The 15,410-nt window shown below is 34.4% G+C and overlaps 1 protein-coding gene and 1 long non-coding RNA gene across 2 annotated transcripts in view; one reads left to right on the top strand and one right to left on the bottom strand.

Moving 5' to 3' along the window:
• LOC127965543 (ceramide synthase 6) overlaps positions 1 to 12,276 on the top strand; it is a 36,807-nt gene extending 24,531 nt beyond the window's left edge. The window contains exons 7-11 of the mRNA XM_052566374.1: positions 71 to 199; positions 1,095 to 1,201; positions 8,084 to 8,240; positions 8,592 to 8,615; positions 9,152 to 12,276. Of these exons, the coding sequence (XP_052422334.1) occupies positions 71 to 199; positions 1,095 to 1,201; positions 8,084 to 8,240; positions 8,592 to 8,615; positions 9,152 to 9,292 (558 nt within the window). The 3' untranslated portion in view covers positions 9,293 to 12,276. The remainder of the gene's footprint in view (positions 1 to 70; positions 200 to 1,094; positions 1,202 to 8,083; positions 8,241 to 8,591; positions 8,616 to 9,151) is intronic.
• Positions 63 to 15,410, bottom strand: part of LOC127965544 (uncharacterized) — a 29,550-nt gene continuing 14,202 nt past the window's right edge. Inside the window, exon 3 of the long non-coding RNA XR_008155323.1 lies at positions 63 to 207. This is a non-coding gene — a long non-coding RNA (uncharacterized LOC127965544). The remainder of the gene's footprint in view (positions 208 to 15,410) is intronic.

Here is a 15,410-nt window from a genome sequence, read left to right as displayed (position 1 = left end):
GATCCATGTATTAAAACAGGTATGATGAGGACAGGAATGTTTGTTTCACTTCCCGTGTGTCTTCCTGCAGGACTTTCTCCTGATGTTCCTGCATCACGTGGCCACCATCTCTCTGATCACCTTCTCATATGTGAATAACATGGCTCGGGTGGGAACGCTGGTCATGTGCCTGCACGATGCTGCCGCCGTCCTGCTGGAGGTGACCTCCTGTTACAGAAAAAGACACTATGGATGCTATGGATTATTAGTGCACTTGTCAAAACCTACAACAACAGGAATTCATTAGTAAATGAAGATTTAAAGTTACAGATTCTGATTTTAATGTTTGAAAGTTTTTTTGGCATAATCATTTTAAAAAGCATAATTTACCTAAAATACAAATTATTTACTATTTATTTACCCGCATGTTGTTCCAAAACCAGACCACAGCTGTCTATATCCAAAAAAGTACAAATAAATACCACAGAAGTGCAATGCATATAGTCAGTATCACTTAAGTGCTATATTGCTGAAAACTGTTCACGTTCACTGATAATATTTATATTTTCCTTTCTGGGTGAGGCAAGGTTAAAACAGCAAGGCGCAACATTGGAAGTGTTATTCAAAATATAATAAATGAATAAAATATTAAATATATTTAATTAAACACAAATTAAATAAAATGTAGATGTTATAATGTAGAAATGATTTATCTATCTATCTATCTATCTATCTATCTATCTATCTATCTATCTATCTATCTATCTATTGTGTGGGTATATATATATATATATATATATATATATATATATATATATATATATATATATATATATATATATATATACCCACACAACACATACATGAAGTAAATAATATATATTACTTTACTACTCTGACTGATAATGTGATTAAAATATATATATATATATATATTAATTTAATTTACTAATATTGTTATTTATACATATGATGACTTAGTATTTTTATGGTATTATGCGTTCCATTATATTGTACAATCAGGAATCAACTAGATAGGCGATGCAAGATGTGTTATTATGATGCATTAATGTCTATCATGTTTATATTAATCGTGCAGCAAATTGTGTTTGCAGGCTGCTAAAATGGCCAACTACGCCAAATGCCAGAGACTCTGCAGCGTCCTGTTCGTCATGTTTGCCCTGGTGTTCATCAGCTCCAGGCTGGGAGTGTATCCTGTATGGTAAGACAGTCCTTTCAATAACAGATGATGCTCTGAACCTCTCCTTCTCATATGTACATCTCAAATCTTCTATTTCATTATCTTTTCCAGCATTTTCTTTTCAGGTAGGGCTGTGCAATTAATTGAAAAATAGTTTCGATTTCGATTTTGGCCTCCAACGATTATGAAAGTAAAATAATCGAGATGAAATGATTATTGCACCCCATAATATTCACCCTTCTTTCCAGCGCTGTGTTTGTTCCTTCATAAAAGCCCAATTTACCATGCAAATCGGTAAAATCATGTAACGTGACTTTTGCAAAATGGGATGTGCTTTATTTATAGAAGTATATTTATTCATGTTTTTAAAAGTGTGAAAGAAAACTTGCGCTGCTCCACACGAAGATAACGCTATATGTGTTCAGAGACAGAACAGGGACATGTAAAGTCAGCTTTTAGCTCAAGGTGCGCCTAAACAGTCAAATACATGCAAAAATATGTCAAAATGTGGCGCTTGGTGATCATTCATGTATACCTTTGTCTAACACCAAACACCAAACGAAAAACTGCGAACCGTAAGCAAAATCTGTGGCAATTCATTCAGAATCCACGATTAGCGAAAAATTATCTTTGAAAAACATTAACAAAGAATGAAGCATATTTGAAGAGCCTGTTTAATTTGTGTGCCTGAGTTTATTTCTTTAGTTTTCATTGTGTTTTTCTTCTTTCGTAATGGCATATTTTTGATAGTTTCTGAAAAAGTTACGTTCATTTTTATAAAGTTTCGTTCAGTTTAATTGAAGCAAATGTAATTCCATATTTGTCGGTCATGTAATAAATGAAAGTAAAGAGTTGAGAGTGAAAATATGCGTGTTACAGTTAATTGGATCCATGCAGCTCTTAAAGTGACAGCAGGCCATTTTTTTAATTGGATCTGTACATCTCTTAAAGTGACAGCAGGCCATTTTTATGCTGCAACTGTGGGGTAACTCCACCCCAAAATGAAAATTTTGTCATTAATCACTTACCCCATGTCGTTCCAAACCTGTAAAATCTCAGTTTGTTTTTGGAACACAATTTAAGATATTTTGGATGTAAACCTGTAGGCTTGAGACTGTCCCATAGACTGCCAAGTAAATAACAGTGCCAAGGTAGTATGAATAGTATGAAAGTCATCGTAGGAATACTCAATCTGCCATCAGAAGTGCAATCTGGGTTATATGAAACAACGCGTTCATCCAAAATATCTTAAATTGTGTTCTGAAGATAAACAGAGCTTTTACGGGTTTGGAACGACATGGGGGTAAGTGATTAATGATAACATTTTCATTTTGGGCTGGAGTAAACCTTTAATGCTATTCAAACAACAAAAGATAGATTCAAAAATCACACATTGTTCTTGAGTGAAGGGCTTTTGTAGCTTTAAAAAGAAACAAACACGTTTAATTCTTACTATGCTTGTTTTATTTTACATTTGATAATTCATTTCTGTAAGCTGTAAACTGCTTGAGACGTGTGTGAAAAAACATTAAAGCACAGTTTGTCTCATTTGCATCTTTTCATTCTATTTTATTTGTTCTTCGCTTTTTTTATTACTGACTCTTTAATTACTCAATCATAGTCATAGCAACCTTATTTACAGGAAATATTTATTTGATATGCATCTCTATCTTTAAATAAATCACTCGTATAAAGTTTTGGTCAAATGGCCCCATCAATCAGGATTACGATATTGACCAAAATAATCGTGATTATGATTTTTGCCATAATCGAGCAGACCTAATTTCAGGTTTTGACACCTTCAGTCAGTGTAGTTGCCAAGTAATAGTTTCTATGGCTACAGCAGTAGTGTGGAGATGTGGACGAGCTCAGAATGAGAGAAACAGATGGCCTTGTGCTCTTTACAGATATTATAGGCATTTCATCACTGAAAGAAATGGTTCTCTGCTTTAATAAAACCACTATCTTTAACATGCTTTTATTAGACCATTAAGACAGTTTTACAGCTCAAAACATAAACAGGTTTTAGCTACAGTTGAGTTACTTTATGCAGTTGTTTGTGTTAATGTTGCCACAGTAAATAATTTGATATTATATTATTCTATATTAGTTATTGTTAACTAAAACTAACTACTAAAAAGTATTTCCTTTAATGAATTATTTCCTCCTCTCTCCCTTCTCTGCTAATGTCTCTACTGTTAAAATGACATACTACCATAACAAAATTAACAATTCGTCTAACTCTCGCATGCTTTTTAAAACAATTTCCTCACTTCTTTTTCCTCCTCCTCCCCCTCCTGCTTCATCTCTAATAGCTGACGACTTTGCCACGTTTTTCATTAATGAAATTAAACACATTAGTGCACAATCTTCCACACCACAATCAGTCAAGCTCATATCACCAGCAAACATACACTCATTTACATCCTTCTCTTCACTCTCTGAGGCAGAAGTCTCAAAACTCATCCTTTCTAATCACCCTACTACTTGCCCGCATGATACTATTCCATCTCATCTCCTTCAAGCCATTTCTCCTGAAATTGTACCTGCACTCACTCACATCATCAACACATCCCTCCACACTGGTGTTTTCCCCTCATAATTTAGACAGGCTCGTATAACTCCACTACTTAAGAAACCCACCCTCAACCCATCTCTTTTAGAGAACTACAGACCAGTTTCCCTTCTTCCTTTCATTGCAAAAACACTTGAACATGCTGTGTTCAACCAAGTCTCTACATTTCTCACACACAACAATGTCTTTGACAGCAACCAATCTGGCTTCAGAAGTGGACATTCAACTGAGACGGCCTTGCTCTCAGTTGTTGAAGCTCTAAGACTGGCAAGATCAGAATCCAAATCTTCAGTGCTTATCCTGCTTGATCTGTCCGCTGCTTTTGACACGATTAACCACCTCCTATTAACCTCCTATCAACCCTACTGTCAAAAGGCATCACAGAAACCACACTTCAATGGTTTGAGTCTTACCTATCAGATAGGTCCTTCAAAGTATCTTGGAGAGGTGAGGTGTCCAAGTCACAACAACTAACTACTGGAGTGCCTCAGGGCTCAGTTCTTGGACCACTTCTCTTCTCTGTCTACATGGCATCACTAGGTTCTGTCATTCAGAAACATGGCTTTTCATACCACTGCTATGCTGATGACACTCAACTCTACCTCTCATTCCATCCTGAGGATCCGACGGTAGCTATTCGCATCTCAGCTTGTCTAACAGACATTTCTTCCTGGATGATAGACCATCACCTTCAACTCAACCTTGCCAAGACAGAACTGCTTGTGATTCCAGCAAATCATTCCATCACAATTTCACCATCAAGTTAGGCACATCAACCATAACTCCTTCAAAAACAGCTAGAAGCCTTGGAGTTATGATTGATGATCAGCTGACTTTCTCAGACCACATCACTAAAACTGTTCAATCCTGCAGATTTGCTTTATTCAACATCAAGAAGATCAAGCCCTTTCTTTCCGGAACATGCTGCACAACTCCTTGTTTAAGCTCTTGTTCTGTCCAGTCTGGACTATTGCAATGCCCTCTCGGCAAGTTTTCCAGCCAGTTCTATCAAACCTTTACAATTAATCCAGAATGCGGCAGCAAGATAAATTTTTAATGAGTCAAAAAGATTACACTCACACGTTTGTTTATCAATTTGCACTGGCTTCCAATAGTTGCTCGCATAAAATTCAAGGCATTGATGTTTGCCTACAAAACTACCACTAGCTCTGGCATTATTTAACTTTTAGTATTATTGAAATACTATTAGTTTTTATTAATATCCATAATCAGTTTATATTTTTTTGGTTACATTTTAGTTTAAAGGGGGGGTGAAATGCTATTTCATGCATACTGAGTTTTTTACACTGTTAAAGAGTTGGATTCCCATGCTAAACATGGACAAAGTTTCAAAAATTAAGTTGTACGTTTGAAGGAGTATTTCTGTTCCAAAAATACTCCTTCTGGTTTGTCATAAGTTTCGGAAAGTTTTTTTCGATTATGGCTCTGTGTGACGTTAGATGGAGCGGAATTTCCTTATATGGGTCATGAGGGCACGTCTGCCGGAAGAGCACGCGCACCCGTATAGCACAGCACTGAGAGCACAACAGACTTCACTGATCAGAGCGAGAGCGTCGCGAAATGTCACAAAAGGAGTGTGTTTTTGGTTGCCAGGGCAAGACAACCCTGCACAGATTACCAAAAGAGAAACAGCATTAAGGGACCAGTGAATGGAGTTTATTTTTACAGAGCATCAACGGAGTTGTGCAAGTGTTTGTGTTTGTTACCTGCATTTCTAAAATGCTTGTTTTACAAACAAAGCCCAGTTTGACGACGGATTTGCGTATCGTTTATTTCTTAAGGATGATGCAATCCCAACGAAAAAGGGTCACGATTGTGTGTTGGAACCACAGGTGGTGAGTAAAACTGCTTAAAATATCTCTGCCTCCTTGTTAGTGTGTCCGCCTCCCATCGGAGACCCGGGTTCGAACACCGCTCGGAGCGAGTCGTTGCTGCTGCTGCTCTCGTTCAGTTTCAGCCTTCACAGCTGTCACAGCTCTCAACGCAAAAGCCTACTCGCGCTCGTGATTCTTTAGCTCCGCCCACACGTCACGCCTCCAGGCGTTCGTGTTTTTCCGGGAAAAATCGGTAAACACTATCTTTCTCTTTTGAATATAATAAAACTAAATACTTTTTGCAGTTATGAAGGATGCAGTACTACTCTATAGGTACTCAAGATTAACAGCATATTGAGTGAAAACGAGCATTTCACCCCCCCTTTAAAGTTTAAGTCATTTTGTTGTGTGCTTTTGTAATATTTTATTACATTAATAATAAATCTAAAATTAGACATTTTGCTTTGGCATCTAGCTGAAATAAAGCTTTTGAGATTTCATTTTATTTCAGTTAATGTTTACTTTATTTGAAGTACCAAAAACTATAACACTTATAAAATTACACAAAAAAAGGAAATAAGCAAATAAAAACTGATAATATAAAAATAAAAAAAAATTAAATCAATTATTATATGCTATGCTATAAATACTAGTAATGAAATAACATTGCAGTGAAACATATTGTTATTTAAGTATAGCCAAGTATGAATACACAGACTTAATTGTCCTACATGCAACACATAACCTCAAAAGCTCACAGAAGTATGCATGTGAGCTCCATTTCACTTGCATTTGCAGTCTCTACATACAACAAAGTAAAACATTTCGATATTTCTGCATTTGAAGCATTAAAATACACACTGCTTAATTACAGCCACAAGACTTGTGTGTGTAGCCATCCAAAGGATGCATATCCAATATTTCCTCTTCCTGCTGATGCATTAGCGTTTACATGTCCAACTACATCTGAATATGGTTTGATCCGATCACGTAACATTTGGAGCTCACTTCCAGCTGTATGCAGTGCAGACACCTGCGACTGATGATAGCGACTTTTGCTTCCTGACCTTTCCTTTCTTCAGAATGAGTCATCTGTGCTTTTTCCACTGGTTTTCCTCATTTATCATTTAGTGCCGGGTTTTATTCACTCACCTCGTCTAAGTGTCTGCTGTGGCTTTTGAGTACTTCATTGTGTGACTCTAATGAAATTAGAGAAACGGTCTAATCTGGATTCAGCTGAGGAGCTGCGTGAGGAACCGATGATGGATGTGACAGTGCCATCTGAAGTCTCTGGTCCTCTGAGAGTCCTTACTGTCATTTAGTGATGATTATGAAATGCCTTGACAGAGCTGTTGTCACAGTCCCTGTATTCAGTTCATGTCAATTCTGAGTCAGTCTTCTTTTGTAGGTTGAGATTTGTGCATCTTGTGCGACAGTGGAAGCTATGAAATCTGAGCTTTTATTAAAGAGTGATCACGAGCACTCATTTACGGTGTATTTGATCTAAAGACACTTTTTTTTTGTCATAATTTGTATTTCGATTTATGTTTTAGTACTTTATCATTTTAAGACAAAGTTTAAAAGAGATAATTTCCAGATCTACTGTAGATTTTGAATTAAAGATATTCAGAGAGATTCCAAAAAACCTTTTCTTTATGCAGATGCAGTGTGATTTGAAGCAACAATTGCAAATGTTAATTTTTTGTAAATAGTTTGTGCTTATTAATATTAACCAATAAGTCCAATAATCTATTAATATTATAATTATATGGAATTAGCTTTCAATTTTTATATTTTCAATTTTAATTTAAGGTTTTAATAATTTTTAAATATGCTTTTGTTATTTTTATTAATAGTAATATATTAAAATTCAAGTATTTATTTATATTCTGATTTGAAATAGTTTTTATTTTTTACATTGTCAGTTCATTTAAAGTAATGTAGTAATGTATTGATATTGTTGTATTTGAATTTAAGTAATTTTTCACATTGCTATCGTCATTTTTATCATTGCTTTTTATATTTCTTTTTTATATCCAGTTTGTTGCAGTTAATACATTTGTTTTTGTTTAAAAATTTTCAACGAATATTTATATTTTATTTCAGCTTTTTTTTAAAGTTTTGGATTAGTTAAGCTAAAACCAATAATAAACTTTATAAATTCATTTGTAGAACCAATATATAAATAAAATACATTTATTCTTAGAAGTCATTTATAGAAGTTATTTATAATTTTATATACTGACATACTGAGCTATATTGACACTATGCCAGAGATGTGCTGCTGTAATTGCTGCAAAAGGTGGACATAGCAAATATTAAAGTTAAAAGCGGATACAAATCTGATATTTGTTGTGCTCAGAGCAATTATCGGCATATTTCATGAAATTTTTAAAAAATATAATCATGTTTTGGAGGCAAAAAAAAGGGTCAATATCTTCAGATCCGTCAGTTGTTCTAACAATTGTGTCGATCACTGTGCTTATCTTGCAGGATTTTAAACAGCACTGTGTTTGAGAGCTGGGAGATCGTGGGGCCGTACCCGTCGTGGTGGGTGTTTAACGTGCTGCTCGTCCTGCTGCAGGCCCTGCACACCTTCTGGGCGTATCTCATTGTGCGCATCGCCTGCAGGGCCATCTCCAGAGGGAAGGTGAGACTCCAGAAAATACACCTGAGCCTTTATTGCTAGGGACTAGAATATACAGGTGCATCTCAATAAATTTGAATGTCGTGGAAAAGTTCATTTATTTCAGTAATTCAACTCAAATTGTGAAACTTGTGTATTCAATTTTAAATCGTTTTGTCTTGCATTTTATCTCAAACTGATGGATGCAGCCTTTAAATTACATAAAGCAACTATTTGTCTATTTGGTTAACTGGTAAAATGATTAATCACAAATGATCTGGGTTCACTAACTGGTACTTTAATCTAATGCTTATGTCGTAGTCCTAAATGTATGTGCTTTTTCTCTCTTCTTTGTCTTCATCGCTGCCATTAAAGGCGGGAAAATGGAATCCTTTACGTGTAAGTATTGAAAAAAGAGGTTGGTGCAAAACTGCCATGAATTAGCAGCAAAAAATATCATTGTCCTGTGCATGGACACATAAAACTTCTCAGTTTTGTTTATGGAGTCTGTTTCTCAGAAACACATTTTTTATTTTTGTTAAAGAATGAATAGCTTTATTCAGCAAGGACACATTAAATTGATCAAAAGTGACAGTAAAGACATTTAAAATGTCTCAGAAGATTTCTATTTCAAATAAATGCTGTTCTTTTGAACTTTCTATTCATCAAAGAATCCAAAAGCAAAAAAAAAAAAAAAAAAACAGCTTTGCATTATTTACATGTTAAAATAAATGCTTTTTTTTGGTAATATTTCACTGTTTTCACCGTCTGTTTTAATCAGCATAAGAGATTTCTATTATTGACCTCAAAAGGCAAAAAAAAAAAACTGTCAAACTAAGGTGTTTAGAAACAAAAAGTCACTTCTAGTTGTCAAAATATAGTGCCATATATAATAAATACTGTCTTTATCTTTATCATCTCTCCGCCCTTCCTAGGTGTCAAAGGATGACCGCAGTGACATTGAGTCCAGCTCTGATGAAGATGAGGTTCTTCTTCCTCCTCAGAAACACCACACTAACGGGACCAACGGCACCAACGGCTACCTGTCCTCGTCCCCGTGCCCAGACGAACACTAACCGTCCGCCCAGCGTGGAGGATGTTTCCCCGAGCCCCTGCTGCATCACTCTCTGTTGTGTCAAATCTTGTATGAACATTACCGGTCCCGTACTGGAACTTCTCAATAATGTGTGAATGCGGTTCTGTTTGGTCGCTTTTCACCTTTTCCCTCCAGATATTTTGTGTTCTATTGGTCGGCTTATGTTTTTGTGGTTGTTTATCCTGCGACATTCGTTATCGAAGCACTTTTTAGATTCACTCGAGCAAGAGAATGATTCTTTCATAAACACATGAGCATGCTGCTGCGCTCAAGTATTCTGGCATCATGGGAACAGATTAGTGTTATTTTCTATTTAGTCATTTTTGTATCTTTAATAACTTAGCATTTCTGTGTTTTGTTTTGTGTCGTTTTTTTAAACATACGCTCCCCTTTTCCACCGACAAGATGTTGGTGTTGGAGCTGGTGCCCAGTCTAGAACCGCTCTGGGTGCGTTTCCTAAAAGCATTATTAGTCAACTAATAGGGATGTAATGATTCACTAAGTCACAATTCGATTCTATTCACAACTTTGGTTTCACAATTCCATTCACCTTTTTTTTTTTTTTTTTTTAAACAAAATGAGATTTAAGACAAATTAAGGGTGGGCAATATGGGAAAAAAATATCATATCACTTTTTATATATATATATATATATATATATATATATGTGTGTATATATATATATATATCAAGCTTTTATCACAATTCTTTGTCATGTTGGTTTTACTATTTTGCAAGTTGTCTGAGCATTACAGCCAAACTAATTCCCTATTATAAAGACAAAGCCTTTCAATGTAACAAAAAAATCAAAAACAGTGACTTCCAGAGTATTTTTGCTACTATCAAATTCAATGTGGACCAGCAAATGTTTGGTTATCCACATTCTTCAAAATATCTTCTTTTGTGTTCAGCACAAGAAATATATAAATTAATACAGGTTTGGGACAATATGACAGTGAGTAAATAATGACAGAAATTAAATTTTAGGGTGATCTATCCCTTGACAGTAATGACAGTAAGCTGCATGTTTAATAGACATACTTTAAGACCTGCACAGCTCAGACCAAGAAGCCCCAAATCAAATAAATAAGTAACAAAAATAAATCTCTACATATAAACAAAACAAGGCTTTGTCTGTGCTCTTTCTATTTAAATTTAGATGCAACCACTGCATTTTATTCATGATCCAACTTTAAGACAGTAAGTTCCCGTCAGACACACATTCATATAAATTCTTACCCCTAACTAAATCCCAATTTGTTTAGCATCTCAACCAATTTAAATCACAAATTTAAATCGATATTAAACCTGCTCGCAGTTAATCGTTACATCCCTACAAACTATAGTCACAAGGTCCAACAAACATATGCTAAATGAATCACAATGTTGTGTTGTTGGAACTTCAGCTGTCCATCTGTAGTTTATCAGCTAACAAAAATATGTTCCATGAACGTTTTGCTAATGATTTCATTAAGTTATAAAAATGGTCTCTGAATGTTCAAAATGTTCAAATGTTCTAAAAAGATAGAAACATTTTTTTCTTGGTTTTGCGAACGTTACTAGAACTTTTAATTGGAAAAACAAATGTTTTAAACATTATGGGAACGTTATTCTTAAATGTACTTGATTTTTGTGCATTCCAAAAGAAATTGCATTTCAAAGCACAATATTTTGAACAGAATCTTGCATGTTGAAGCAAGTTAGTTGAACCGTTTTAACTAGCTAGCTACTCGAATAACATTGACAGTTTACTAGTACCAACATGAGCAACTTCTCATAACTTTGGCTGAATTCTGGGAAAACTTTTGTCAAAGTTATGAACAAATATTCTTCCAGTGACATTAATACAATGTTGGTTCAAAGTTGTTTGATCTTTAAAAATGTTAGCAAAACCATGAAGATATTTTTTTTATATTATATTTGTTTCAGAACAATCAACAGCAATGTTCCCACAATGTTCGCAAAATTATAAAATGGACTGTTAATGTTTGTATAACCAAGAAACATTTAATAAATTAAATTGACATTTTGACTGTTCATAGAAATTTGAAATAATGTTTACATAACTTGAAAGGCACAAAACATTCTCAGAACATATTTTTGTTTGCTGGGTTTCTCGCCAGTTTGACTACGGAGAATAACTTGCACTGCATTTTGCATATAATGTATGTGGTCTTAAATCTGCTGGTTTAAAATAAGGAAATAATAACATCAAAACATCTAGATTATTGTCAACAAAGCAGTCTAAACTGGAAACGCTTGTCTCCCTGCTTTTATTTTTGTGACGTTGCATGCCAACTTCAGATGCTACATTTAAGCACAGCAATGCACTATTATTATTTGTAGGAAGGTTATGCATCATGTACACTGATCACAGGAAGCCTGTTTTAGGTAAATACAACACTTATTGAGAAATCTCGCCCGACTTGGAAGCAATTCTGCTTCTTTTAAGGAAAGTGCTTTAGTAGGAAACTTGCAAATGCAAAACCTTTGGAAAGTATTTCAGTGTGATTTCACTTGAAAGAAATAGTGAAATTTATCAAGTGATTACTGGTTAATACCATCAAGTCAGCAGGTATAAAGAATGTCCCATGATTATATTTGGTTACTGTATGTTGTCTGTTTTTTCTTTTTCTTTTTTGAGTTTAGAATAAAAGATCATCATTCAGCCGAGGTTTATTTAAAGCTTTTGATTCGAGTGTTTTGATGCTGTTTCTTTCAGTGTTGGGAAGGTCGCTGCTGCTGTCTGTTTTGAGCTGGAAAAGCGCTACAGCTAATTATCCGTCATCTTATTTGCACTGCAGACAGGTTGCTGTGTTATGTGGTTTACATTTGATGTCAAAAAGGCGAAGATAAAAAAAAAGACAACTGTATTCTCTGCCTTTGCTGGAAAACTGATTATCAGCGGTACTAATAAATGATGTTGCCATGTATTTTAAATAAACACGACAGACCAATACACTTCTGTCTGTTTTTGTTGTTTTGGCTGCATCTGTCTCTCTATTTATCTAATTTAAAATTAGATGTGAGGGATATTGTTATTTTATGGTATTTTGAAGCAGTTTTCTTTAATATGGCACTGTTGGAGCCTGCATTCATGTTCCCTTTAAAGGGGGGATAACTAATAAGAAACTGTCTTTTTAAGGTTTTGTGGGGATACAGCACCTCTAAAGAGATCCAGAATAATAATAATAATAAAAAACTTCAACTTAATATAACTATAAACAGCAGACACAGAAGATCCGAGCTGGAAAGATTACATATTCTAAGAGATTTGACCTTGATCTTGGAGTCAAACCTTAAAATGCTCCAATACATCAGTTTTTATTAAACTATAACCCACCAGGTCTGGAACAGCTGCTTTGATCGATGTGGATATGAGTGTTCTGATTGGTGCAGGGGGAGGAGTGGGCGGAGACTAGAATTACTGAAAGATTGAGCAGTTTCATGCAGCAACTACAATAAGATGTCAGTGCTATAATCGATTCCGACACTACAGCTTTTCAGAGTGGATGAATCGACTCTTTTGAAGTTGACTCCCCATTGACTCGCAAATGCAGTTTCATGAGTTCCACGCGACAAGATGTGGAAAAAGCAGAACCGAAAACAAAAAGCAAAGATATCACAAGAGTTCCTTATTAGATGCTAGCAGACCAGGGGCCTGTACCATGATGGCAGTTTAACAAATTCAGAGTTTCAGGATTAGTTTTGAGTCAATAAAACCAAACCTCTCCAATCCGGCTTTGTTGGTACCATGATGCTGTTCATCAACTTTCTTTGTTCGTGGAGCACATGCACATGAATGTGTGACATCACTGGCGAACAGCCAATCACGAGCCTTGCAACACAAAGCAAGTTTGATTTACTTCTCGCGAGATTCAAAACGAAAGGTTTTGCTAAAGGTTAAGAGATTGAAGAATATGAGAAATTTAAACGTCATATGAAAAATGAAGGAGGACGAATAAAATAAATAATCTTGATCTATCATAAGTGAAACTTGATAACTTAGTTTATACAATTGAAAATATATAGTGATACTCGAACATGTAAGTGCAGATTTATTTATTTTTTTAAATAGTGCAATCTTTTGATATTACAGCTTATTTATATTACATGATCTGTATACATTAATATTTATATTAAATAAATGATTTATAATTACTGTTAAACTAAATTTGCTTGTGTGTTAAAGATTAATAATCATAATAATATGAATCACAATAATTATATAAATCATAAAATGACTCACTAATTATCATTAAAGCCAGACTTCTTCTATATATACATATATTATTATTATTTTTTTGCATTAATTACCTTTAATTTGGAGCCAGACAAACTGTAGGAGTGACTTTGTGTCAGACATGTGTCACTTCTCTCACATCTGATTGGTCCAAATTCAGTATGAGATCTCTAACCTAGAACACTCCGCTTGCATGGTACCTAAAACCCAGGATTGGTGCAAACTAACCTGAAATTTACCTAGCTAGCCAGCTAATCCAGCTTCATGGTACAGGCCCCTGCTCTAGACAAACAATAAGAATGAAAACTATCAGTTATCTTGGTTCTGTGACAAAAACAAACCCGGCCCTGATTGCTGATTGGCTACAAGAGTGTTGTGGTGCTCGCTCTGATCCACTTGGTTTTTTACATTATTTAGTATTTACACACATCATTTTTTATTCCACACACAGATAGCAAATATGATTATGAAATACGAAACATACAGAAAAATCAAAGCTCGAAATATATAAATGTAAATAATTATATGGAAATGTTGGTCTCTATATCATTTTTAACTTCCTTTAGAGGACTAGCTAACCAAAAAAAAAAGAAAAAGAAAAAAAAAAGGAACATTTACTTATGAAGCTTTTCATTTCACAAGACGACAAGAGTTTTTCTTTTTACTTTTTTTTATCAGCTGTTTATTCTGACGGCACCCATTCACTGTAGAGGGTGTTGAGCAAGTGATAGTGTAATGCTACATTTCTCCAAAGCTATTCTGATGAAGAAACAAACTCATCTGCACCTTGGACGACCTCAGACTCAGAGTGAGTACATTTTTGGCAAATGTTAATTTCTGGTGAACTGTTCCTTTAAAGATGGTTTACTGAAAGCAAGCCAAAATGATTATAAAGTGGAATCAGTGCGAAAACCATATTTCGAAATAATTATTTTTAAAAACACATACTTTCATTTTTGTTATCTCAGATTTTATTGATTAACTATGATTCTGAAATGTGGGGGAAGAACTAATGTTTGAATGGTTGTTTATTATAGTACTCTCTGCTGGAAACATCGAGACAAATCTTAAACCACCAGACAAAAGAGAAACATTGATTGCTATAGCAAAGACAGAAGCTGCATTCGGTCACTCCTCTGGTTTTATGGAGGGTTAATGATGCTGTAATCTTGCACAGGCACACAGGTGATCCCTGCATGCATTCTTCAGGAACAGACAGGGTCAGAGGTTTCATTCTCTTAACTCTACTGTCAAAATAATTCAGCTATTAACTTGATATTTGTTGTAGAGCATAATGGTGTACAGATGTGTTAATAGTGTTGACATCTGCTTCCCAATATCTCTCCATAAAACACTTGGCAGATTTGCTTATTATAATCATCTAAGAGTCTGGACTTTGCTGTTAACTTGACAACACTTGTCTGAAAAATTCAAACCTGGTAGTTCAAGCTACATATAATATAAATTAAAATATTATAAAAAAAACAAAACAAAAAAAAAACAATGGGTGCTATATCGTCATAAAAAAATAAAATAAAAAAGCTTTTTAGTCCCAAAATCAATCTGTGCTCTAACTTTGTGAGGAAATATACACTAATATACTTTTAGATAGTATATATTTTTTTTCAGTTTATTTTATGAGGATTGCATGATTAATATCCAAAATATTTTTATTCTAATATTTTTAATATTTCCTTTTTTTGGAGCAAACGTCACTGTCTAAAAAAAAAAAGAAAGAAAATGAAGTAGAAGGAATTTATGATATATTTTTATTTATATATATTTTAAGTACAAATATTATATGTGATAATATTATAGCTAAAATATGATAATTATAAGTGAAATATTTAAAAAT

Source organism: Carassius gibelio, chromosome B9 (assembly GCF_023724105.1).
Source record: "Carassius gibelio isolate Cgi1373 ecotype wild population from Czech Republic chromosome B9, carGib1.2-hapl.c, whole genome shotgun sequence".
NCBI lineage: Eukaryota > Metazoa > Chordata > Actinopteri > Cypriniformes > Cyprinidae > Carassius > Carassius gibelio.
Note: the sequence above shows the minus strand (reverse complement) of the source record. Positions and strands in the feature narration are given on the sequence as shown.